The sequence below is a fragment of the Podarcis gaigeae genome (genome assembly GCF_964106915.1).
Source record: "Podarcis gaigeae genome assembly, chromosome: 9".
In the NCBI taxonomy this organism is placed as follows: domain Eukaryota; kingdom Metazoa; phylum Chordata; class Lepidosauria; order Squamata; family Lacertidae; genus Podarcis; species Podarcis gaigeae.
Window position 1 is genome coordinate 55,426,869 of NC_139685.1, and position 19,692 is coordinate 55,446,560.

At 43.3% G+C, this 19,692-nt stretch overlaps 1 protein-coding gene across 1 annotated transcript in view; it reads left to right on the top strand.

Annotated features, from left to right (window-relative positions):
• Nucleotides 1–19,301: 19,301 nt before the first annotated feature.
• Nucleotides 19,302–19,692, top strand: part of ELOVL6 (ELOVL fatty acid elongase 6) — a 74,367-nt gene continuing 73,976 nt past the window's right edge. Inside the window, exon 1 of the mRNA XM_083756929.1 lies at nucleotides 19,302–19,644. Within this exon, the coding sequence (XP_083613055.1) occupies nucleotides 19,556–19,644 (89 nt within the window). The 5' untranslated portion in view covers nucleotides 19,302–19,555. The remainder of the gene's footprint in view (nucleotides 19,645–19,692) is intronic.

Here is a 19,692-nt window from a genome sequence, read left to right on the forward strand (position 1 = left end):
AGTGAGCACTCAGGGCTGATTTCCTTAAGAATGGATAGGTTTGATCTTCTTGCAGTCCATGGGACTCTAGTAGAACTTCCTTTTTCCTACCATAGGGGGGGTGAATATGTGTGTAGTACAAAGGGGGTGCAGTGTGCAGCCTTTGGGTGGGGATTCCTAACCTTGATGTGTACTGCTGTGTGTGCCTTCCCTTTTCTAGGTCTTTAAGAAGCCAACTAATAGGGGTACCCCAAGACCTAATCACATGAAGGACTGAGTGGAAAGGATTTGCACATATTCTGGAGAACCCAGATCTGCCGAATAAACATGAGAGACACCCCAATGGTCTATATCAACAAAGGATAGCCATTGTATGCTTGCTCTTTTCTTTTTTTTATAATATTTTTTATTAGTTTTATGAAATACAGAAAAAAGAATAAAGAACATATTATAAAAATAAAGAAAGAAAGTTACAAATTTTCTTGTTCTTTTTTCCAAATCTACTGGACTTCCCCGCGTCCTCCCAACCCTGCATTCTCTGTGATACATAACGTCAGCAATTTGTTAACTTGTTTCAATACTTGTTGTATCTTTCATTTCATCATGTTACCCAATTTCAAATATATTGTAACCCAAAACATGTACGTTTTCATTTTAACACAATAAAGTTGTTTCATTATTCTATCTCTGACTTCTTGTACCTTAATTTCCATTTCTTTAGTTTAACAATACTGAAGCTAGAATTTCCTAAAAGGTGCGTTTTTTAACATTCATACAACTTATAATGTTTTTCCAAATAGTCCTTAAATTTTTTCCAGTCCTCCTCGATTGTTTCTTCTCCCAAGTCTCGGATTCTGCCAGTCATTTCGGCCAGTTCCATGTAGTCCATCAACTGCGTTTGCCATTCCTCCAGTGTGGGTAAATCTTGTGACTTCCAATATTTTGCAATCAAAATCCTTGCTGCTGTGGTGGCGTACATAAAAAAAGTTCTATCCTTCTTAAACACCCTCTGGTCCACCATGCCCAAGAGGAAGGCCTCTGGTTTCTTAGGTAAGGTAAATCTAAGTACCTTTTTTAGTTCATTATGAATCATTTCCCAAAAGGCCTTCACCCTCGGGCAGGTCCACCAGAGGTGAAAGAATGTCCCTTCCGCCTCCTTACATTTCCAACATTTATTATCAGACAGGTGATATATCTTAGCAAGCTTGACTGGGGTCATGTACCACCGGTATATCATTTTCATAATGTTTTCCTTCAAGGCACTACATGCCGTAAATTTCATTCCGGTGTTCCATAACCTTTCCCAGTCTTCAAACATAATGTTATGCCCCAAGTCCTGCGCCCACTTTATCATTGCGGATTTGACTGTCTCATCCTGAGTGTTCCATTTAAGCAGCAGGTTATACATTCTCGAAAGTAGTTTACTTTTTGGTTCTAACAATTCTGTCTCTAGTTTCGATTTTTCCACCTGGAATCCAACCTTCTTATCTACTTTAAAGACCTCTTGAATTTGTGCATAATACAACCAATCTCGCACCTTGTTTTTTAGTTTTTCCAAGCTCTGCAACCTCCAATTGTCTCCAATCTTTTCAATAATTTCCCCATATTTAGGCCAATTGGCTTCCATATTAGGTCTCTTACGTGCCTTGGCCTCCACCGGTGAGAGCCACCTCGGAGTCTTACTCTCCAATAAGTCTTTATATTTTGTCCAGACCATTAAAATTGCTCTCCTGACAATGTGGTTTTTAAACAGTTTGTGCACTTTAACCTTGTCATACCACAAATATGCATGCCACCCAAAAGCATTGTCAAACCCTTCCAGATCTAGGACATCAGTGTTTTCCAGTAAGATCCAATCTTTCAACCAGCAGAAGGCCGCGGATTCATAATATAACCTCAAGTCTGGCAGGGCAAATCCCCCTCTTTCTTTCGCATCAGTTAATATCTTAAACTTTATTCGGGGCTTTTTGCCCTGCCAAACAAACTTAGAGATATCCTTCTGCCACCTTCCAAAACATTCCACCTTGTCCACAATCTGTAGGGTCTGAAACAAAAATAACATTTTTGGCAAAACGTTCATCTTTATAGCTGCTATTCGGCCCAACAAGGAAAGTTTCAATCTTGACCACGTTTCCAGATCTCTTTTGATTTCTGACCAACATTTCTCGTAGTTGTCTTTAAACAGATTCAAATTTTTGGAGGTCAGATACACCCCTAGGTATTTTACTTTTTTAACCACATTTAATTCTGTTTCTTTCACGAACTCATCTGTTTCTGTAGTTGTCAAATTTTTTGCTAGAACCTTTGTTTTTTGCTTGTTCAACTTAAATCCCACCACCCGACCAAAATCCGATATTAATTCTAACACTCTTTTAGTACTAGAGACAGGCTCCTGCAATGTTAATACCAGGTCATCTGCAAATGCTTTCAATTTATATTGTTTCACTCCGACCTATGCTTGCTCTTTTCTTGCCCTTTGTGACTTGTCCTATGTGAGGTCACTTTCCCAGGCAAAATGGAGATACTTACCTAAGAGGATTTTAAACAGGGAGTTATGAAGAAAGATGTGGTTTGTTACTAATCATACAGAGGTTAATGCTGGCCACAGTACTACTACTGTATTATAGTGATGATGAACACTGTTGTTACTACCAATTATAATTATTAAGTATCGAGAGCACTGTTGTTGTTTAGTTGTTCAGTCGTGTCTGACTCTTCGTGACCCCATGGACCAGAGCACGCCAGGCACTCCTGTCTTCCACTGCCTCCCGCAGTTTGGTCAGACTCATGTTTGTAGCTTCGAGAACACTGTCCAACCATCTCGTCCTCTGTCGTCCCCTCTCCTTGTGCCCTCCATCTTTCCCAACATCAGGGTCTTTTCCAGGGAGTCTTCTCTTCTCATGAGGTGGCCAAAGTATTGGAGCCTCAGCTTCATGATCTGTCCTTCCAGTGAGCACTCAGGGCTGATTTCCTTAAGAATGGATACATTTGATATTCTTGCAGTCCATGGGACTCTCAAGAGTCTCCTCCAGCACCATAATTCAAAAGCATCAATTCTTCGGCGATCAGCCTTCTTGATGGTCCAGCTCCCACTTCCATACATCACTACTGGGAAAACCATGGCTTTAACTATACGGACCTTTGTTGGAAAGGTGATGTTTCTGTTTTTTAAGACGCTGTCAAGGTTTGCCATCGCCTTTCTCCCAAGGAGCAGGCGTCTTTTAATTTCGTGACTGCTGTCACCATCTGCAGTGATCATGGAGCCCAAGAGCACTAGGCACTGCAAAAACTTTTAAAGAATGAAACAGACCATTCCTGCAGGCTTACATTGCAGTTTAGGCTTGGATCTACTACTACTACTATTTATTAATTAAATTTATATACCACTATTCATCCAAATATCTCCAGGCAGTTCACAAGCTAAAATACAGTATAAAGGCACAAAATAAACAACTACTTCAATCTCTGTAATGTTCCATCTAACCTTAGACTTTGGTTTAAGAATGAACAGTGGTGGGTGGCAACCTAAAGTCATACTGGACTATTTCTGAATAAGTCATACACAGAATAGACCTTAGATGGAATCAATGGCCTTGGAGTTAGACACAGGTCTACTCTGAGCAGGACTTAGTCAAGTATAACCCAACACCCTATGGTGAGTTTGAGTTGTAATACAAAATATATGCATTGAAATGCTGCCATCTTTGGGAATTCAGGTAGTATTTACAAAATTTCCATGAACTCTGAATGTTGACTATTGAATGACCTATGTGAATCAAGAGAGATTAACCAACAGTGCTAATTCTATATCTTTATATCACATTCATTTAATCACAATATTTATAAGTCATCATAAATATTAATTAACAAAACGTTCTCTGGGTATAAGTAATACAGATTTGAGAAATGGTAAGCAAGGAGGGACGGGAGCGCACCCATTTGAGAAATGGTAAGCAAGGAGGACTTGCCGATCGAAAGGTCGGCGGTTCGAATCCCTGCGGCGGGGTGCGCTCCCGTCGTTCGGTCCCAGCGCCTGCCAACCTAGCAGTTCGAAAGCACCCCTGGGTGCAAGTAGATAAATAGGGACCGCTTACTAGCGGGAAGGTAAACGGCGTTTCCGTGTGCGGCTCTGGCTTGGCTCTGGCCAGAGCAGCTTTGTCACGCTGGCCACGTGACCCGGAAGTGTCTCCGGACAGCGCTGGCCCCTGGCCTCTTGAGTGAGATGGGCGCACCAACCCCAGAGTCTGGCAAGACTGGCCCGTACGGGCAGGGGTACCTTAAGCAAGGAGGGACCTTTTGCACTCAGGTCCTTCTTGCAGGTCCTTCAGGTCCTTTCTATCTTCATCTGTTCAGCCCCTGTAAGATCAGTATACTGGACAGCACGAGCCACTGGCCTGATCCAGCAGGGCTCTTATGCTCATAAAGCTCAAAAATAAAGCATAAATATGAAATCTAAAACCAACTAGAAACAGCAGAAGTTATCAGTATGGAGTTATCCGAACCCCAAGCCATCTGAAGGTAGCCCAGTATAGGAAGTTTTTTAAAATGTTTTATGTTTTTATATATGTTGGAAGCTGCCCCAAGTAGCCGGAACAACCCAGTTAGATGGGTGGGATATACATAGTAAAATTATTATGATGATGATTATGATTACTACTACTACTATTGAATAGGAGGTACCTTTTTTCATTGGAGAAATGTTGGAGGGTGTGTACTACAGTGGTACCTCGGGTTACATACGTTTCAGGTTACATACACTTCAGGTTACCGACTCTGCTAACCCAGAAATAGTGCTTCAGGATAAGAACAGAAATTGTGCTCCGGCAGCGCGGCAGCAGCAGGAGGCCCCATTAGCTAAAGTGGTGCTTCAGGTTAAGAACAGTTTCAGGTTAAGAACGGACCTCCGGAACGAATTAAGTACTTAACCAGAGGTACCACTGTACTTGAAAGCAAACAAGCTGAAGAGCCTGGGGAAAACATCTTCACCCAGTGCCAGAAAGGACCACCATGCAGATGCTAGCCAAGGTACCACTGTAATCTCAAAACAAACAGTAATAATCACAACATTAATTGGGGGAAGCAACACCCAAAACATTCTAATCCACTTGAATGCTATAACTTCTACTTTAATCTTCAAGTGAATTAGGAAAGCTGATTCACTGTTGCTGAGAACCTAGTTTGACTGCATAGTGAGCATAGTGAAACCAGCATGGGACAGGAGAGAATGACACTTTAACTCTGCGTGGGCATCCAAGCTTCGTATCTTGAGCAGCTCACCCAGTGTTTGGAGAGAGAGAAAAGATGCTGAGAATGCTCAAAGGCCCAGTTCTCATTATTATTGGTCTGATATTCCTTAACTACTTGTTTAGGCATGCAGGTGAGAGTCTAGAGACACATGTAGAACTGGAGATGCTAAGCTCTGGAAATTGCACTTGCCATATTGTCATCACTGATGTAAATGACACCTGAAAATTTTGCTTAAGGGGAAGCAGGTTCTACCTGTTCAAAGCATGCTTTATGCACAGATCAGATGTGTTGGTTGCCTGGAACATCACAAAAACAGTCTAGATTTGCCTCACAGCAAATCAAACATTATTATTATTATTATTATTATTATTATTATTATTATTATTAAAATTTCAATACCAACTTTCATCTGAAGATCGCAGAGTGGTTTGCAAGATAAATACACAAAAATACATATCATAATAACAACAAAAACAATTTGGCCATCTTGCCCACTCATTTCTGATTGCTCAGATTGGCAGGGGACATCCAGGTTCTCAAGGAGAGATTTTTCCCAACACCTTCTATCTCAGAAGAGGCTGGTAGGATTACCTAGTGGGGCCCTAAGAGGCAAGGGGGCACTGAAGGTGAAAATGACAAGAGATCACTGGATGAAGTTTTGCTGAAGTAGTTAAACTATTTAGTCTTAATGGGATTTTGAATAAATATGCAATTAATTGCAACTATTTTGAATTTCATTATGTTATTATCTTCCTTAGTGGGTTGTGCAAACCACTATTCTGAATACAGTAATGCTTTTTATAGGGTAGAGCATACCGGGGATGAGTTTATAGAACCAAGGAGATGATGGCTTGGAAAAGTTTGGGAACCCCTGTTCTGATTCTTCTAAGACGAGATGTCAAGGATTAAACCTTGGTCTTTCTGCAAAGAGCTCTAAGCTGCTGTTGCTGTCTCATATGAACAGCAGTTCAAGAAGACTAAAAAGAGGGTTCTGTTAACCCATCGGAAGAGATGGGGAGCAGCAAAACTGGAAAAGAAATCTGCACTCACTGAATAGGCAGAAATATGTGCCATTTGAACAGCAAAGGCCTGAGGGAATCTGGAAGACCCTCATGCAAGCTCCTCTTCAATGTGTATCTGTTCTGTGCACACTGCAAACACCTCTTGGGTAGAGATATTTGATGAAGGGATGCGGGAACCTTCAAGCCTAGATAGTTCCTGATGTGTGTATGTGTTTGATTTTGCAGGGGGTTCTGCATCTGTTGAAAACAAGCCAGTGAGTGTCTATAGAAACAGCGAAGAAATCTGATACAGAAAAGAAAGCCTAAATTTATTACAGAGCAAATGTTTTGGAATACAGTACATAGAGAGTAATCACACATACCACTGCAGGACTCTGCATGTTCTTTTCTTTTCTTTTATTTTTGGTTCCATTTCAAATGAAGCCGAATTTCAAAAGCTATATATTTTATTCATTGTTGTAACACAATCCTATACATTAGAAGAGTTGTTGTTTTGCGGTACACCCTACATTTTGCATGTAGAACATCCCAAGTCCAGTGCCCTGCATCCCAGGTCCACCTCCCTTACCTCTCGCAGGTAAGGTTGGCAGACACCACAGTCTGAAATCCTGGACAGCCACAGCCAGTCAGTGTAAACAATACTGAGCTGGGTGGACCAATAGCCTCACTCCATGTAAGGCAGCTTCCTGTTTCATTTGAAGTTTGCTGCTTTGAGTGGGATTTACTAGCTAGTGTATCTAGTATTGCAGTCTACATTTGCTTGCTAAGAATTCCAATAAATCTGTGGGATTTCTCTTTTAAAAGGGCCTTCTCAGTGGTTGTCCCCAGGCCCTGGAATGTCCTCCCTGGAGAACATAGACTGGTTTCCCCTTGTTGTCCTTCAACTGGCAGGTGTGAAGACCTTCTTGTTCCTACAGGTTTTTTTGGGAATTGACTGTTTTTAATGAAAGTGCTGGTGCTGTGTTGTTTTTATTGTAATTACTGGTATGTTTTAAACAGATTATATACCGTATATGTTTGTAGTTTTAGTTCTATCAGTGTTTAGTTGTTTTTTAATGATGGGGTTTTTCTGGGGGTTTTTTTTAGCGATTCTTGTTTTTAACTGTAAGCCACCATGAGTCCTATGAGGGGAAAAGGCAGTATACTGTATAAATAAACTAATAATGCTAACACTAATACTACTAATAATAATGTTTTGGGTCAGGTCGTTATTGTGACAAAGAAAGCTTGAAGTGACGGAAATGCAACAGTAAACTACATTTAACATACTAGTTAAACTGGAATGATAGGATCTACAGTTGTTCAGCTGCATTTAGGAAACTGGCTTAAAACCAAGCAATCTTGTTCAACTGGTTTGAGTATTTGCAACCTTAGCCTATGGAAGCTGCACACTTGTAATGAGAAAGTAATATACTGTTGCATGCCACCCCAATCTCAAAGCAGTGTGAGATTCCAGAGCTTCCAGGCGCTTACCCTTCAGCGTGAGGGACAGCGGAGACTGTGGTGTCTTTATGGTATATGAAGGCTTTCTGGGAGATGATATATAATGAACTGAAAAAGGTATTTAAATATACCTTCCCTAAGAAACCAGAGGCCTTTCTCTTGGGCATAGTCGGCCAATTGGTGTTAAAGAAAGATAGAACGTTTTTTATGTATGCGACAACAGCAGCAAGAATACTCATTGCAAAGTACTGGAAGACACAAGATTTGCCCACCTTGGAAGAATGGCAGACGCAAGTAATAGATTACATGGAATTGGCAGAGATGACTAGCAGAATCCGAGACCTGGGAGAAGAAGCGGTGGAAGAGGACTGGAGGAAGTTCAAGAATTATCTGCAGAAACACTGCAAAGTTTATGAATGTTAAAAGGATGTTGGATATGAAATAATATGGCATCAGTGGTACAGTGTTAAAAAATATGCAAAAAATGTAATAGAAAAAGGGTGAAAAAATAAGGTTATATTATGTCAAAGTAAATAATATCTTAAAGGTGGTTAATTATAAGGAGGAAAGATTGGAGACATAATAGAAGGGATTACAATAATTAGAAATGAGTTTTGAAGAAGGGTAAGGATTTGCTGTATCTGATTGGACAAAGAGGAACACAAAAAAGGGAGGCGTGAGGAGGTCAAGAAAGAAGGTTCTGTAAACATGAGGCTGAAAACTGGAGTTTTTGTTTTTAACTTTCTCTTTTTTATTCGGTGTATTGGTTTTGCTGTTTTGGGTTGTTTGGATGTTTCTTTTGTTCTTGGAAAAACAAATAAATATTTTTTAAAAAATGGTATATGGTCAATTTACACATACAGTGGTACCTCAGGTTAAGTACTTAATTCGTTCCAGAGGTTGGTTCTTAACCTGAAACTGTTCTTTTTTTAAAAATGATATTTATTACTTTTAAAGCTTACAAAATAGGGGGGGAGAGAGAGAAAACAAAGGGGGGGGGACACACAAAAGAAAAAAAAATACAAAATATAAACAATACAATACACAACCTAACTAAACACATTAAACTAAACAAAACCCTATCCCTAACCCTAACCCTAAACAAAATAAAAACAAAAACAATTTAAAAACAATTTAAAAACATACATCACACCTTTCCCATACTCTGTTTTTCATTCCCTTGTTTCATCAACCTTCTCTCACCTCCCTTTTTGTATTCCACTTCTATTAATTGTTTCAGCAAATCCTTTCCATCTTTCTCTATTTTCTGTCATACTATAAATATCTTAACATGTTTTTAACCTTATTTTCCATTCAGACTAGAATACTTGTATATGCTTAACTCCTTATAACATTTCTGCTAAGGCCATAAAATTTCATTCCAACATTTTTCTATCACTCATTAATTTTACAGTATTTCTATAAATAAACTTTAAATTTTCCAATCTTCTTCCACCATCTCTTCTCCCTGGTCTCGGATTCTGCCAGTCCTTTCCGTCAATTCCATATAGTCCATCAACCTGGAGATCTTATGTCCGAGGCTCTTAACTCTTTTCCTAGTCCCTTCTGCAGGTCTTCTTCATATTCTTTAATGAAGCACCACTTTAGCTAATGGGGCCTCCCGCTGCTGCCGCACCGCCGGAGCACAATTTCTGTTCTCATCCTGAAGCAAAGTTCTTAACCTGAAGCACTATTTTTGCGTTAGCGGAGTTTGTAACCTGAAGCGTATGTAACCCAAGGTACCACTGTATATACAACCTGACCTATGATGGATTGGTTCACAACACTAACACTCAAGAGGGTCTTGCTTCTCCCATGGCCACAGCCTTGGATTCCAACAGAAATCAGGCATAGCTGTGTCTCCCAGCTGCCCAGCCCGCAGCTTCCAGCTTCTAGCTCATATAACTCCACTCTGTCCTTTGTCTTTCTAACTACCAGCAAGGTGGGAGGGAAACACCCTTTGTTATCTGCCACAGAGCCACTTCCTTTGTTACCTTAATGGCCCGTACACAGAGGGCCATTGCCTCACCAAGAAAATAGCCTGGCTATTCCATGAATTGAATCCAACCTGAAGGGGGCTGAAGCATATATCCTACCCCACAAAAAAACCACACAATACTAACATTAGCTGATCACCAAAGTGAGATGAAACATCTTGCCTATGATAGGGCGAGATAGGGCTGGCTATTGGCCAGAAAAGAAACCTAGCCAGCCAGGTCTGTGCTCTTTCTACTTGGATATGGATTTGCTATGCATAAATCAACATGTGAAGCTCTGCATGTCATGAAGGGAAAGCGCCATCGCCTTTGGCAGAAGTACGATGTACAGCTTTCTTTAAAGCGATTTTCCTCGGGGGTGTATGGGTGGGTAGTAAGGATGAGTAGTTAAAGCTGCAAGACTAAAATGCAAACGCCTTTGGAAATCTATCCCACTGGAATGCTGCTGTTGTTGTTCAGCTGGTGGTGATCTGGCGCTGGTAGTCTCACCTGCAAAAAAGATATTTATTTACTTAAGCTGCCGCACATCGGATGATTGGCCAAGGACACGCCTACAGCCCGTGGGCCGGCATAATGGCGAAGCGCCCCCTCCGCCGCGCAGCTCTCCCTCTTGTTCCGCGCTCTGCCTCTTTCGCGGGCATTCGGCTGGGCGTGACGTCATTTCATTCATACCGCCAGTTTGCAGAACAATCTAGACCCTGGGCTCGTTCGAAGTGAGACAAAGGTGAGGGGGAAGCTGGACCGCCCAACTTCTCTCGCCGGTTTATAAATGCCTCGAAACCGGTTGCTTGAGTTCGGCGCGCGCCCCTGAGCTAAGTCGGTCCCCCTGCAGCGGATTATTTTTTTAAAAAAAAAAAAATCTCTTCCACTTACTCATGTTTCGGCACTGTGGATTCAGTGCATCGCATATCTTTCATATAGAAATGTTTAAAAAGTCTCTATCCACACACCCCTTGCCAGCTCTCGGTGGTGCAGTCCATTGTGACATTCCGCTAGGAAACCTGTCGGCTTCGCCAACTGCAGACCACGAGGGCGCTCCTGGGTCTTAAAGCACGCGAAGTGTAGTTTGCTAAAATTTCGTCTTATCTAGGGAAGGAAAGTGCGTTCCTCGAACCTAACAGTGAAAGCTTTCCTCAGTTGCCTCTGAGGAAGATATTGGAACGGTAAACTTGGTTGCCTCGCTGAATTGCTGAGAGACAGTATGGTGTAGTGGTTAGAGTGTCAAATTAGGACCTGGGGGAGAGCAGGATTCTAGTGCCAACTTGGCCACGAGGCTCACTCCGTGACTTTGAGCCAGGCAGTCACTCAGCCAAACCTACCTCACAGGGTTGTTGCCAGGATAAAATGTCACTATGGGGTGGGGAGAGAACTATAAACACCACCTTAAGCTCCTTTGATGAAAAATAGGGTGTAAAAGAATTAAGTGACTAGGCTGCAATTTGAATCCATTAGCTGGGAGTAAACATATATCTTAGTATTCTGCATAGCTATTCAAAGGCAAATTCCACTGAGGTCAATTGGGCTTACTCCTAGGAAGTTGGGCATGGGATTGCTCTTTCGCTCTCCCATTGACATCAATTAAAATACCTAACTTTTGAAAGAGGGAAGGCCAAAAGGAGGGCAAACTGTTTGTGTAGATGCACATGTAAAAATTAAATCACTGTCCATTGTTATTTATTTAAGGCATTTATACTGCATAATCATTAGCATTTCTAAGCAGTGTATATAAAAATAAACCATACAGAGAAGAAAACAATAAATGTTCAGCATAAAACCAAACATAAGCTGGAGCATTACCTTAAAATGTCTGTGCCATGTGCCTGAAGTTCAGCAAGCGGAGTGCTTGTCTGATCTCAGGAGGGAATTCCACAGACATGTTCCCATAACACTGAATACATGTCTTCTAGTTGTTACAAGATGTGCATGGGGGACCCACATACAGAGAGCAAGGTGCTTAAGAGGTTGGTGGCGGTCCAGCTTCAGGAATGCTTGGAAGAGACTGAATATATCTAAATCCATTTCAGTCTGGCTTCAGGCCTGGTCATGGCACTGGAACTGCCTTGGTTGCCCGGGTTGATGACATTTACTGGGAGAGAGATGGGGGCAGTTAAGCCCCACTCTTTCTTCTTGACCTCTTTCAATACATTAACCATTATCCTTCTGGTGCAGCTCAAGGAGTTGTAGGTACCTCACGTCAGTGTTTCCTCTTAGCTCCAGGGCTATTTCCATAAAGTTGTTATGGGAAGTCACTCACTGTTCAGTGCCACAAGAGCTTGCCATCTTCTCCCACATGCTATTTAACTTGTATATGAAGCCTCTGGGAAGTCATCAGGAACGTCACCAATTTGGCAGATGACACCCAGCTCTATCTGTCCCTCTGTTCCATCCGAATCTGGCTTACAGGTGGCAGTGATGGGCTGGATGTGGACCAGGAAATTGAAATTGAATCCTAATAGACAGAGGAGTTATGTGTTCCAAGTTCTCAAATCCAGGAGGTGAGAAGATGGCCTGTTGTAGACAGGGTTGCACTCCCCTGGAAGGGGCAGGTTTATCATTTGGGGGTATTCCTGGATCCAGTATTGTCACTTGAGATCCAGGTTCATGGTCCTTTCTGTATCCCAGCACAGAACCTTCAATCAGTCAACCAAGGTTATCTGTGTCCCAAAACCAAATCAAAAGTGACAGAAAAGGTTCAAAATATCCTCCTCCAAGAATCTCTGGAGCTGGGTTGCCACAATATGCTCCAATATATTCCTCAAGTAGACCATTTGTCTAAAGTTAATAGGGTTAGCCAAATCATATGTGGGCTTTTTAAAGAGAAACAATGTCATCTAACCACAGTCCTCTTCAGGTTTATGGGAACCACCTTCTCCATTGTGTAGGCATTTACTACCCTCCTGGTCCAGTTGCTTAGTCTTCTTGTAGCAAATATAATCCAGGAATAGGTAAAGATCAAGAGTGCTAGTTATGGCTCTCACCCCTTCAAGAGTCTTGTCCATGTCCTCTGGTTGCAGAATCTGGAAGGCAGAACAGAAAGGGGAAAAGAACAAATGGAACCAGGACAAGTGGATTAGAGCCTTTCTCAACTAGGTGTAATCCAGATGTTTTGAATGACATCAGCCCCAGCCCACACATATGATTTAATACGTATTTAAGCTATGCCCAATAATCTGATTATCATTTGCAATAAACACAAATCAGAAGGTGTATCACATTAAGAGTCAAATCAGGATGAGCTGAACATGCCTATAGAAATATTAAGAAAACACCAATATTTATGCATGGAACAGTGCTATTCAGCCATCAAATGCCTGACTAAACAGGATGTTTTCAAATTTATCCTGATAATAATGATGGAGACAGGTGCACCTCACTAGGGAGCACATTACACAACCAGGGGTCCACCACTGGGGCCTTCTCAACTCAGGCCCTGCCAACTGTGCAGTCCCTTGTAGCAGCAGCACAAACGAGTCCTCACTTGCTGAACACAGGGCCCAAAGTGGTTGGGAAAGGTGTTCTTTTAGGTATTTGGGTCCTAAGCCTTTTAGGGTTTTATTTTTTTTAATTAAATGTTTATTAGCATTTTCAATAATAAAACAAAAACAAACAAAAAATAACAAACATACAAAAATAAAAACACATAAAATTTCAATTTCTTATTTTCTTTTACCTTATTTCTCAGACCTCCTCACACCTCCCCTTCTTGTATTCCAATTTAAATTGTTAGCTCAGCAAATCCTTATAGCGTTTTAGGGTTTTATATGCTAGTACTAGCACCTTGATTTGGGCCCAGTAGTTCACTGGAAGACAGGACATTGCTTTCAGGACTGGTGTCACAGGGTTGCCCACACACAGCAGCCTCCAGACAATCTTCGAGGGCAGCCCCACGTAGGCTACATAGCAGTAGTCCAAGTGGAAGGTCACTAGAGCATGAACAACTGAAGCCAGGCTATCCCTGACCCAGAATGGCCATAACTGGCAAACCAGCCAAAGCTGGGGGTAAGCACTCCTACCCACAAAAGTCATTTGAGACTCCAGTGACAAGTTGGAATCCAGGAGTACTCCCAGATTATGAACCTGATCCTTCAGTTGGAGTGTAGCATCCCTCAAAACAGGATATACATCTAACTTCCAAAATATAAGGTACACATGGGAACCACCCACACACTGTCTTAGCCCTCATTGTTGGAAGAAGAACTCAAACGCCTCGTTTGGTTTCTGCTGAAGTCTGTAATCCACAAATCTGATGGGTGCATAGGCAAGGGACAGGTTACAAGACTCAGCAGGTGCATAAAGATAAAGATACATGTTGCTGTTGTTGGCATCCATTTGTCTTGAGAGACAATGGTCAAATGGATGTGCTGGCAGCACCATGGTGACTTCCCTGGGTAGCAGCTGGGGCAGCGCGTATGGAGGTCCTGGGCTGCCCAGACGACAAGAACCTCCTCTCAGCCTCACTGTTGTGGTCCAAAGGAAAGCAGAACAATACATTTGGCACCAGCTTGGCTACAGCAGTTGCCAAAAGGAGGTGTACAAGATGCCGTGCCAACCTTCTCTTCTCCCAGAGATATCCTGCAAAGCAGCAGAGGTTATGGGTCAGATTTTTCCTTCTCCTAGATGGACTACATTCCCAGGTTGATAAGCCCCACCTGCCCTTCACTCCCCCCTACAGCATGCACATAAACCACCTTCTTGACAACTGGGCCCGCTATTGGTCTCATGCACTCAATCCCCCAGAGCCTGTCTTCACATGCTGGGCAAATCCCTAACTCAAGCTAAGATATTTCTCCAACAAGCAACATAACCCCTGCACCTTCCTTTTTGAAGGACAGGGCAGGCAGAGAGTACTTAGTGTGGCAAGCAGGTAGAGTCCTGGGATTGGGCAAGCAGATGGACACTCCTTCAAATGAGTTGAGCTTACAAAGTTTGTTTGCACTGGTGCTGGGGTCCCCATGACCTTGGAGACAGAGGTGGGACATCCAATTTCCTCTCCTCACTGGCAGGAGGCACTGAGGAGCAGCTCCACAACAGGAGGTATCTGAGATGGGGTGTCTGGTTCCACAGGGGCAGTACACTCCTCTGCCAACCTGCTTGGTCCCTCCCCTAGATCCAGCTCTCTATTCCCTGCACCCTCCCTGAGCTCAGACACTTCTTGGGGTCCCAGTTACATCTCCCCCCATGCTAGGATCCTCCCTGGGGTTATTCAGATCCAACTCTTTATTTCACACAGTTAAGGTAACTGAAATGGAATTCCACGCACAGATTTTCTTTAGATTAGCATTTGTGAAGTTGAAACAATGTTTCTAATCCACTTTTTCTTGTTTGTAATCACGGGCGGACTGATTGGAACTGGAGAACCAATTAACAGATTCCTGATAAGTGCTATAAGCATGCTCTGAAAAAAATGGCTAACAGAACATTGCTTAAAATAATAATAATAATAATAATAATAATAATAATAATAATAATAATAAATTTTATTTATATCCCGCCCTCCCCAGCCGAAGTCGGGCTCAGGGCGGCTAACAACAATAAAACAATAAAAAATGTTCTAAAGGTTGGCTAACCTAGCGACTACAGTGCCTGCGGACTGGCGATTCTCACCTAGTACTGATGACCAAAACAAACTAACAAGACACAATCTATTTCTAGATAGGAAAGGATACAATTGTAGACACTTGGTGCAGCTTGGAAACTGAGCATGATTCCTTAGATGCAAACCTGAGTTCAGTGGTTCCCCAGTAAAATGTGCAGCTACCTAGTTAAACAAGGCAAAATTAGGCAAATTTGTGGAGCCTAAGGCTACCAGCATCTACTAGGCATGATGTCTATCTATGTATCCTCCACTTTCAGAGGCATTATATCCGTGAACGCCAGTTGCTAAGAATCAAAGGTGAGCAGAGTGGCATCTGGTTGGCCACTCTGAGAACAGGATGCTGGACTAGATGTGCCACTGGTCTGATCCAGCAGCGATCTCCTTATGTAGCTCCCTAGACACTATTTGCTGTGAATGCAGTGCTGAACATATGGCAGAAATAAGGGAAAACTGTTGGTATTTTTTTTGTTCATTCTGGATATTTCCCCTTCATCCTTTCGCCCATAACAAAGTAGGCTTGGCCCAAGCTGTATGATGACACCATTTTTTTAAAAAAGAAAAGAAAAGACAAAATAAAGAGTCACTACTGCATTTGTATAGGGCAGTGAGGAAGAATACAAAGGACAATAATTTTATTTATTTTTCACAAAATTTAGATACTGATTGGTTGTTAAAAAACAACAACCCTCAAAGTGGTTAACAAAAAGAATAAAACAATGAAATTATAAGTAAAACACAGTTAAAAGCAACAATTAAAAACCTTCAAAAAGAATGTGGTTTGTTGTTGTTGGTTTTGCTAAAAACGAGATTAAAATACCTGTCAGCATAACCACATGTCTGGATAGACTTGCCTAAACAGAATTTTTTTGTAGCAGTCACCAGAATGTACCTGCCTGATGTGAATAAGCAGGGTGCTCCAAAGTATGGGTGCCTCCACATCAAAATATTTTCTTTACGAATGCCATGAGCAGGGCCAGCACAAGACATTTTGACACATGAGGCAAACCACAAAATGGCACCACCTCACCAGGGAAGGAGGGTTGAGTAAAGATCTACACAACAAGATCAAGCTGGGGATAAAGATCTACACTGGGAACAAGGAATGCTATGATCACCAATAGTCAGCATGGATTTCTGAAAAAAAAGTCATGTCAGACTAACCTGATCTTGTTTTTTGACAGAATTACAAGCCTGGTAGATGAAGGGAACGCAGTGGATGTAGCCTACCTTGATTTAGCAAGGCATTTGACAAGGTGCCCCATGATATTCTTGTAAAGAAGCTGGTAAAATGTGGTCTTTGTAGATTTGTAGATCAGTAGATTTGTAACTGGCTGGCTGACCGAACCCAAAGGGTGCTCATCAATGGTTCCTCTTCATCCTGGAGAAGAGTGACTAGTGGGGTGCCACAGGGTTCTGTCTTGGGCCCGGTCTTATGCAACATCTTTATCAACGACTTGGATGATGGACTCAAGGGCATCCTGATCAAATTTGCAGATGACACCAAACTGGGAGGGGTGGCTAACACCCCAAAGGACAGGATCACACTTCAAAACAACCTTGACAGATTAGAGAACTGGGCCAAAACAAACAAGATGAATTTTAACAGGGAGAAATGTAAAGTATTGCACTTGGGCAAAAAAAATGAGAGGCACAAATACAAGATGGGTGACACCTGGCTTGAGAGCAGTACATGTGAGAAGGATCTAGGAGTCTTGGTTGACCACAAACTTGACATGAGCCAACAGTGTGACGCGGCAGCTAAAAAAGCCAATGCAATTCTGGGCTGCATCAATAGGAGTATAGCATCTAGATCAAGGGAAGTAATAGTGCCACTGTATTCTGCTCTGGTCAGACCTCACCTGGAGTACTGTGTCCAGTTCTGGGCACCACAGTTCAAGAAGGACACTGACAAACTGGAACGTGTCCAGAGGAGGGCAACCAAAATGGTCAAAGGCCTGGAAACAATGCCTTATGAGGAACGGCTAAGGGAGCTGGGCATGTTTAGCCTGCAGAAGAGGAGGTTCAGGGGTGCTGACTTATAAAAAATATTGGGGGGGGCGGGGGCCCATACCGACTTATAAAAAATATTGGGGGGGCCCAAGACCTCCAAACCGCTGCTGCTGGGGGAACGAAAGGGGCGAGCCCCGGGCTGCCCCAACCTTAAGTGAACCTGTGAGGGCCCGCCCTTTGCGGCAGCCGATTGGCTGCCGCCGTGGGCGGTGAATATTAATGAGCTAGGGGGAATCCCCGCTTCTCGCGGGGCTGACGCCAGCCCCGCGAGATTGTTGATGGGTCGAGAGCCCGCAACCCCACCCCCTCTCTAGATCAGGAGTGGCTTTGTTTTAACTCATTACTGAATGTATTTTAAAAGGTAACTATCGTCAAACAAGGAAAATAAAAAATACCAACATAATTTTGTGATTTTACAAAGCATAATATAAATAATAAATTTCTTAAATTATTGGGGGGGCAGAGCCCCCCCAAACGAATTTTTGAGGGGGCTCGGGCCCCCTCAGGCCCCATGGAGTCGGCGCCTATGAGGAGGTTAAGGGGTGATATGATAGCCATGTTCAAATTTATAAAAGGATGTCACATAGAGGAGGGAGAAAGGTTGTTTTCTGCCACTCCAGAGAAGCGGACACGGAGCAATGGATCCAAACTACAAGAAAGAAGATTCCACCTAAACATTAGGAAGAACTTCCTGACAGTAAGAGCTGTTCGACAGTGGAATTTGCTGCCAAGGAGTGTGGTGGAGTCTCCTTCTTTGGAGGTCTTGACAACCATATGTCAGGTGTGCTCTGATGGTGTTTCCTGCTTGGCAGGGGGTTGGACTCGATGGCCCTTGTGGTCTCTTCCAACTCTCTGATTCTATGATTCTAAGGGGGGGGGGATAAAAGGAACCCCAGCTGATGGATGAAGGAATGGGAGGGCGAAAGGTGGATGCAGAATCCAGGAGACCCCTAAGAGTGGGAGGAGACCAGAAATGCCTCCCATTGGCTGAGAGGCCCCTATAGAGGGGGGCCTGCTGAGGAGGGGGCAGATCAGGCCTCTAAGGAGCGTGTTGCTGCTGTCACTGCCACTGCAGTAGCAGCTGTGGGCAAAACATTACCTGCTGCCCTTGTGGATCCTGCCGCCTGAGGCAGTTGCCTCACCTTGCCTCAAGAGTGGGCCTGCCCTGGCCAGGAGCATTATGTGGCACCCGTAACAATGCCAATGACTCCGAAGGAAGATATTCCGCAGAGACTCTTACTCAAATCTATTCCCCAAATAGATCTTGCTCAATTGGTTCTTCCTAGCACTGGTGCATTCTTACTTGTTGGCATCCGCCCATCTCAAGAAACAATGGAGTGCACCTCCAGGGGTGAAGATGAACTGCTGTGTTAGCAGCACTGAAATGACCTCCCTGGGGTGCAAGCCTGAGCAGTGTGTGTGGAGGTCCTGGGCTGCCCAGACAACAAGACTCCCCTCTCAGCCTCACTGATGTGGTCCAAAGGAAAGAAGAGTAATATGTTTGTCACCAGCTTGGCTGCAGGAGTTGCTGGAAGGAGGGCAAACAAGGTGGCATCCAATTGTCTTAGGGACTTAGGGTTTACTCCTTAGCCTTTTTTTCTCCTGAAGGTGTCCCACAATCAACATTTTAATCAAGTTATGGGAATGATAGGAATCAAGGAAGGCTTGGAGAGTAAAGACAAGTTTAAAACACGTCCCTAAAAAGTGTGTTGCTGCCAAGGTTTGAAAGCCAGGTTGAAGGTGTTATCTGATGTGCAAACTGAGCAGAAAAGGTCCTTCACGGTATGGAAGCGTGCGAATCGCCTGCATGTGTCACTCAGCATGGTTAGGAAAGCAAAACCTTCGCACTGCTGCAAGCCCCGCCTCACCGCCCCTCCACCCGTTTCTTTTCTACCCACACTTGGAAGCTTGCCTAGTTAGGAAAGCCAACAGGAATGAATGGACTTGGGGAGGCTCTGAACGACGGTTGGGCACTAAGACCGCCGCGGCTCCCTTTCCGCCCAGGGTGGATTGCAGAAGCGGAGAGGAGGAGAGATCTCCAGACACGAGAGGAGGTTATAGGAAGAGGATAAAAGCAATGCTACAACAAGGATATAGCTGAGAGAGAGAAAGAGGGGCGAAGAAGAAAAGGAGAAGGTGGTGGATGAGGCCGTGTGGTGGGGATACCTGACGAGACGCTGAGCGGGGGGGAAAGGGGGGCCTTTCGCAGACCTTGTATTGTCAGCCAGGCGTAAGGAAGCTTCCCCTCCAAGATCGTTCCAATGAACATGTCAGTGTTGACTCTGCAAGAATACGAATTCGAGAAGCAGTTCAACGAGAATGAAGCGATTCAATGGATGCAAGAGAACTGGTGAGTGATGATGGTGGTGGCGGCGGCGGCGGCAGCTCCGGGCGAGCC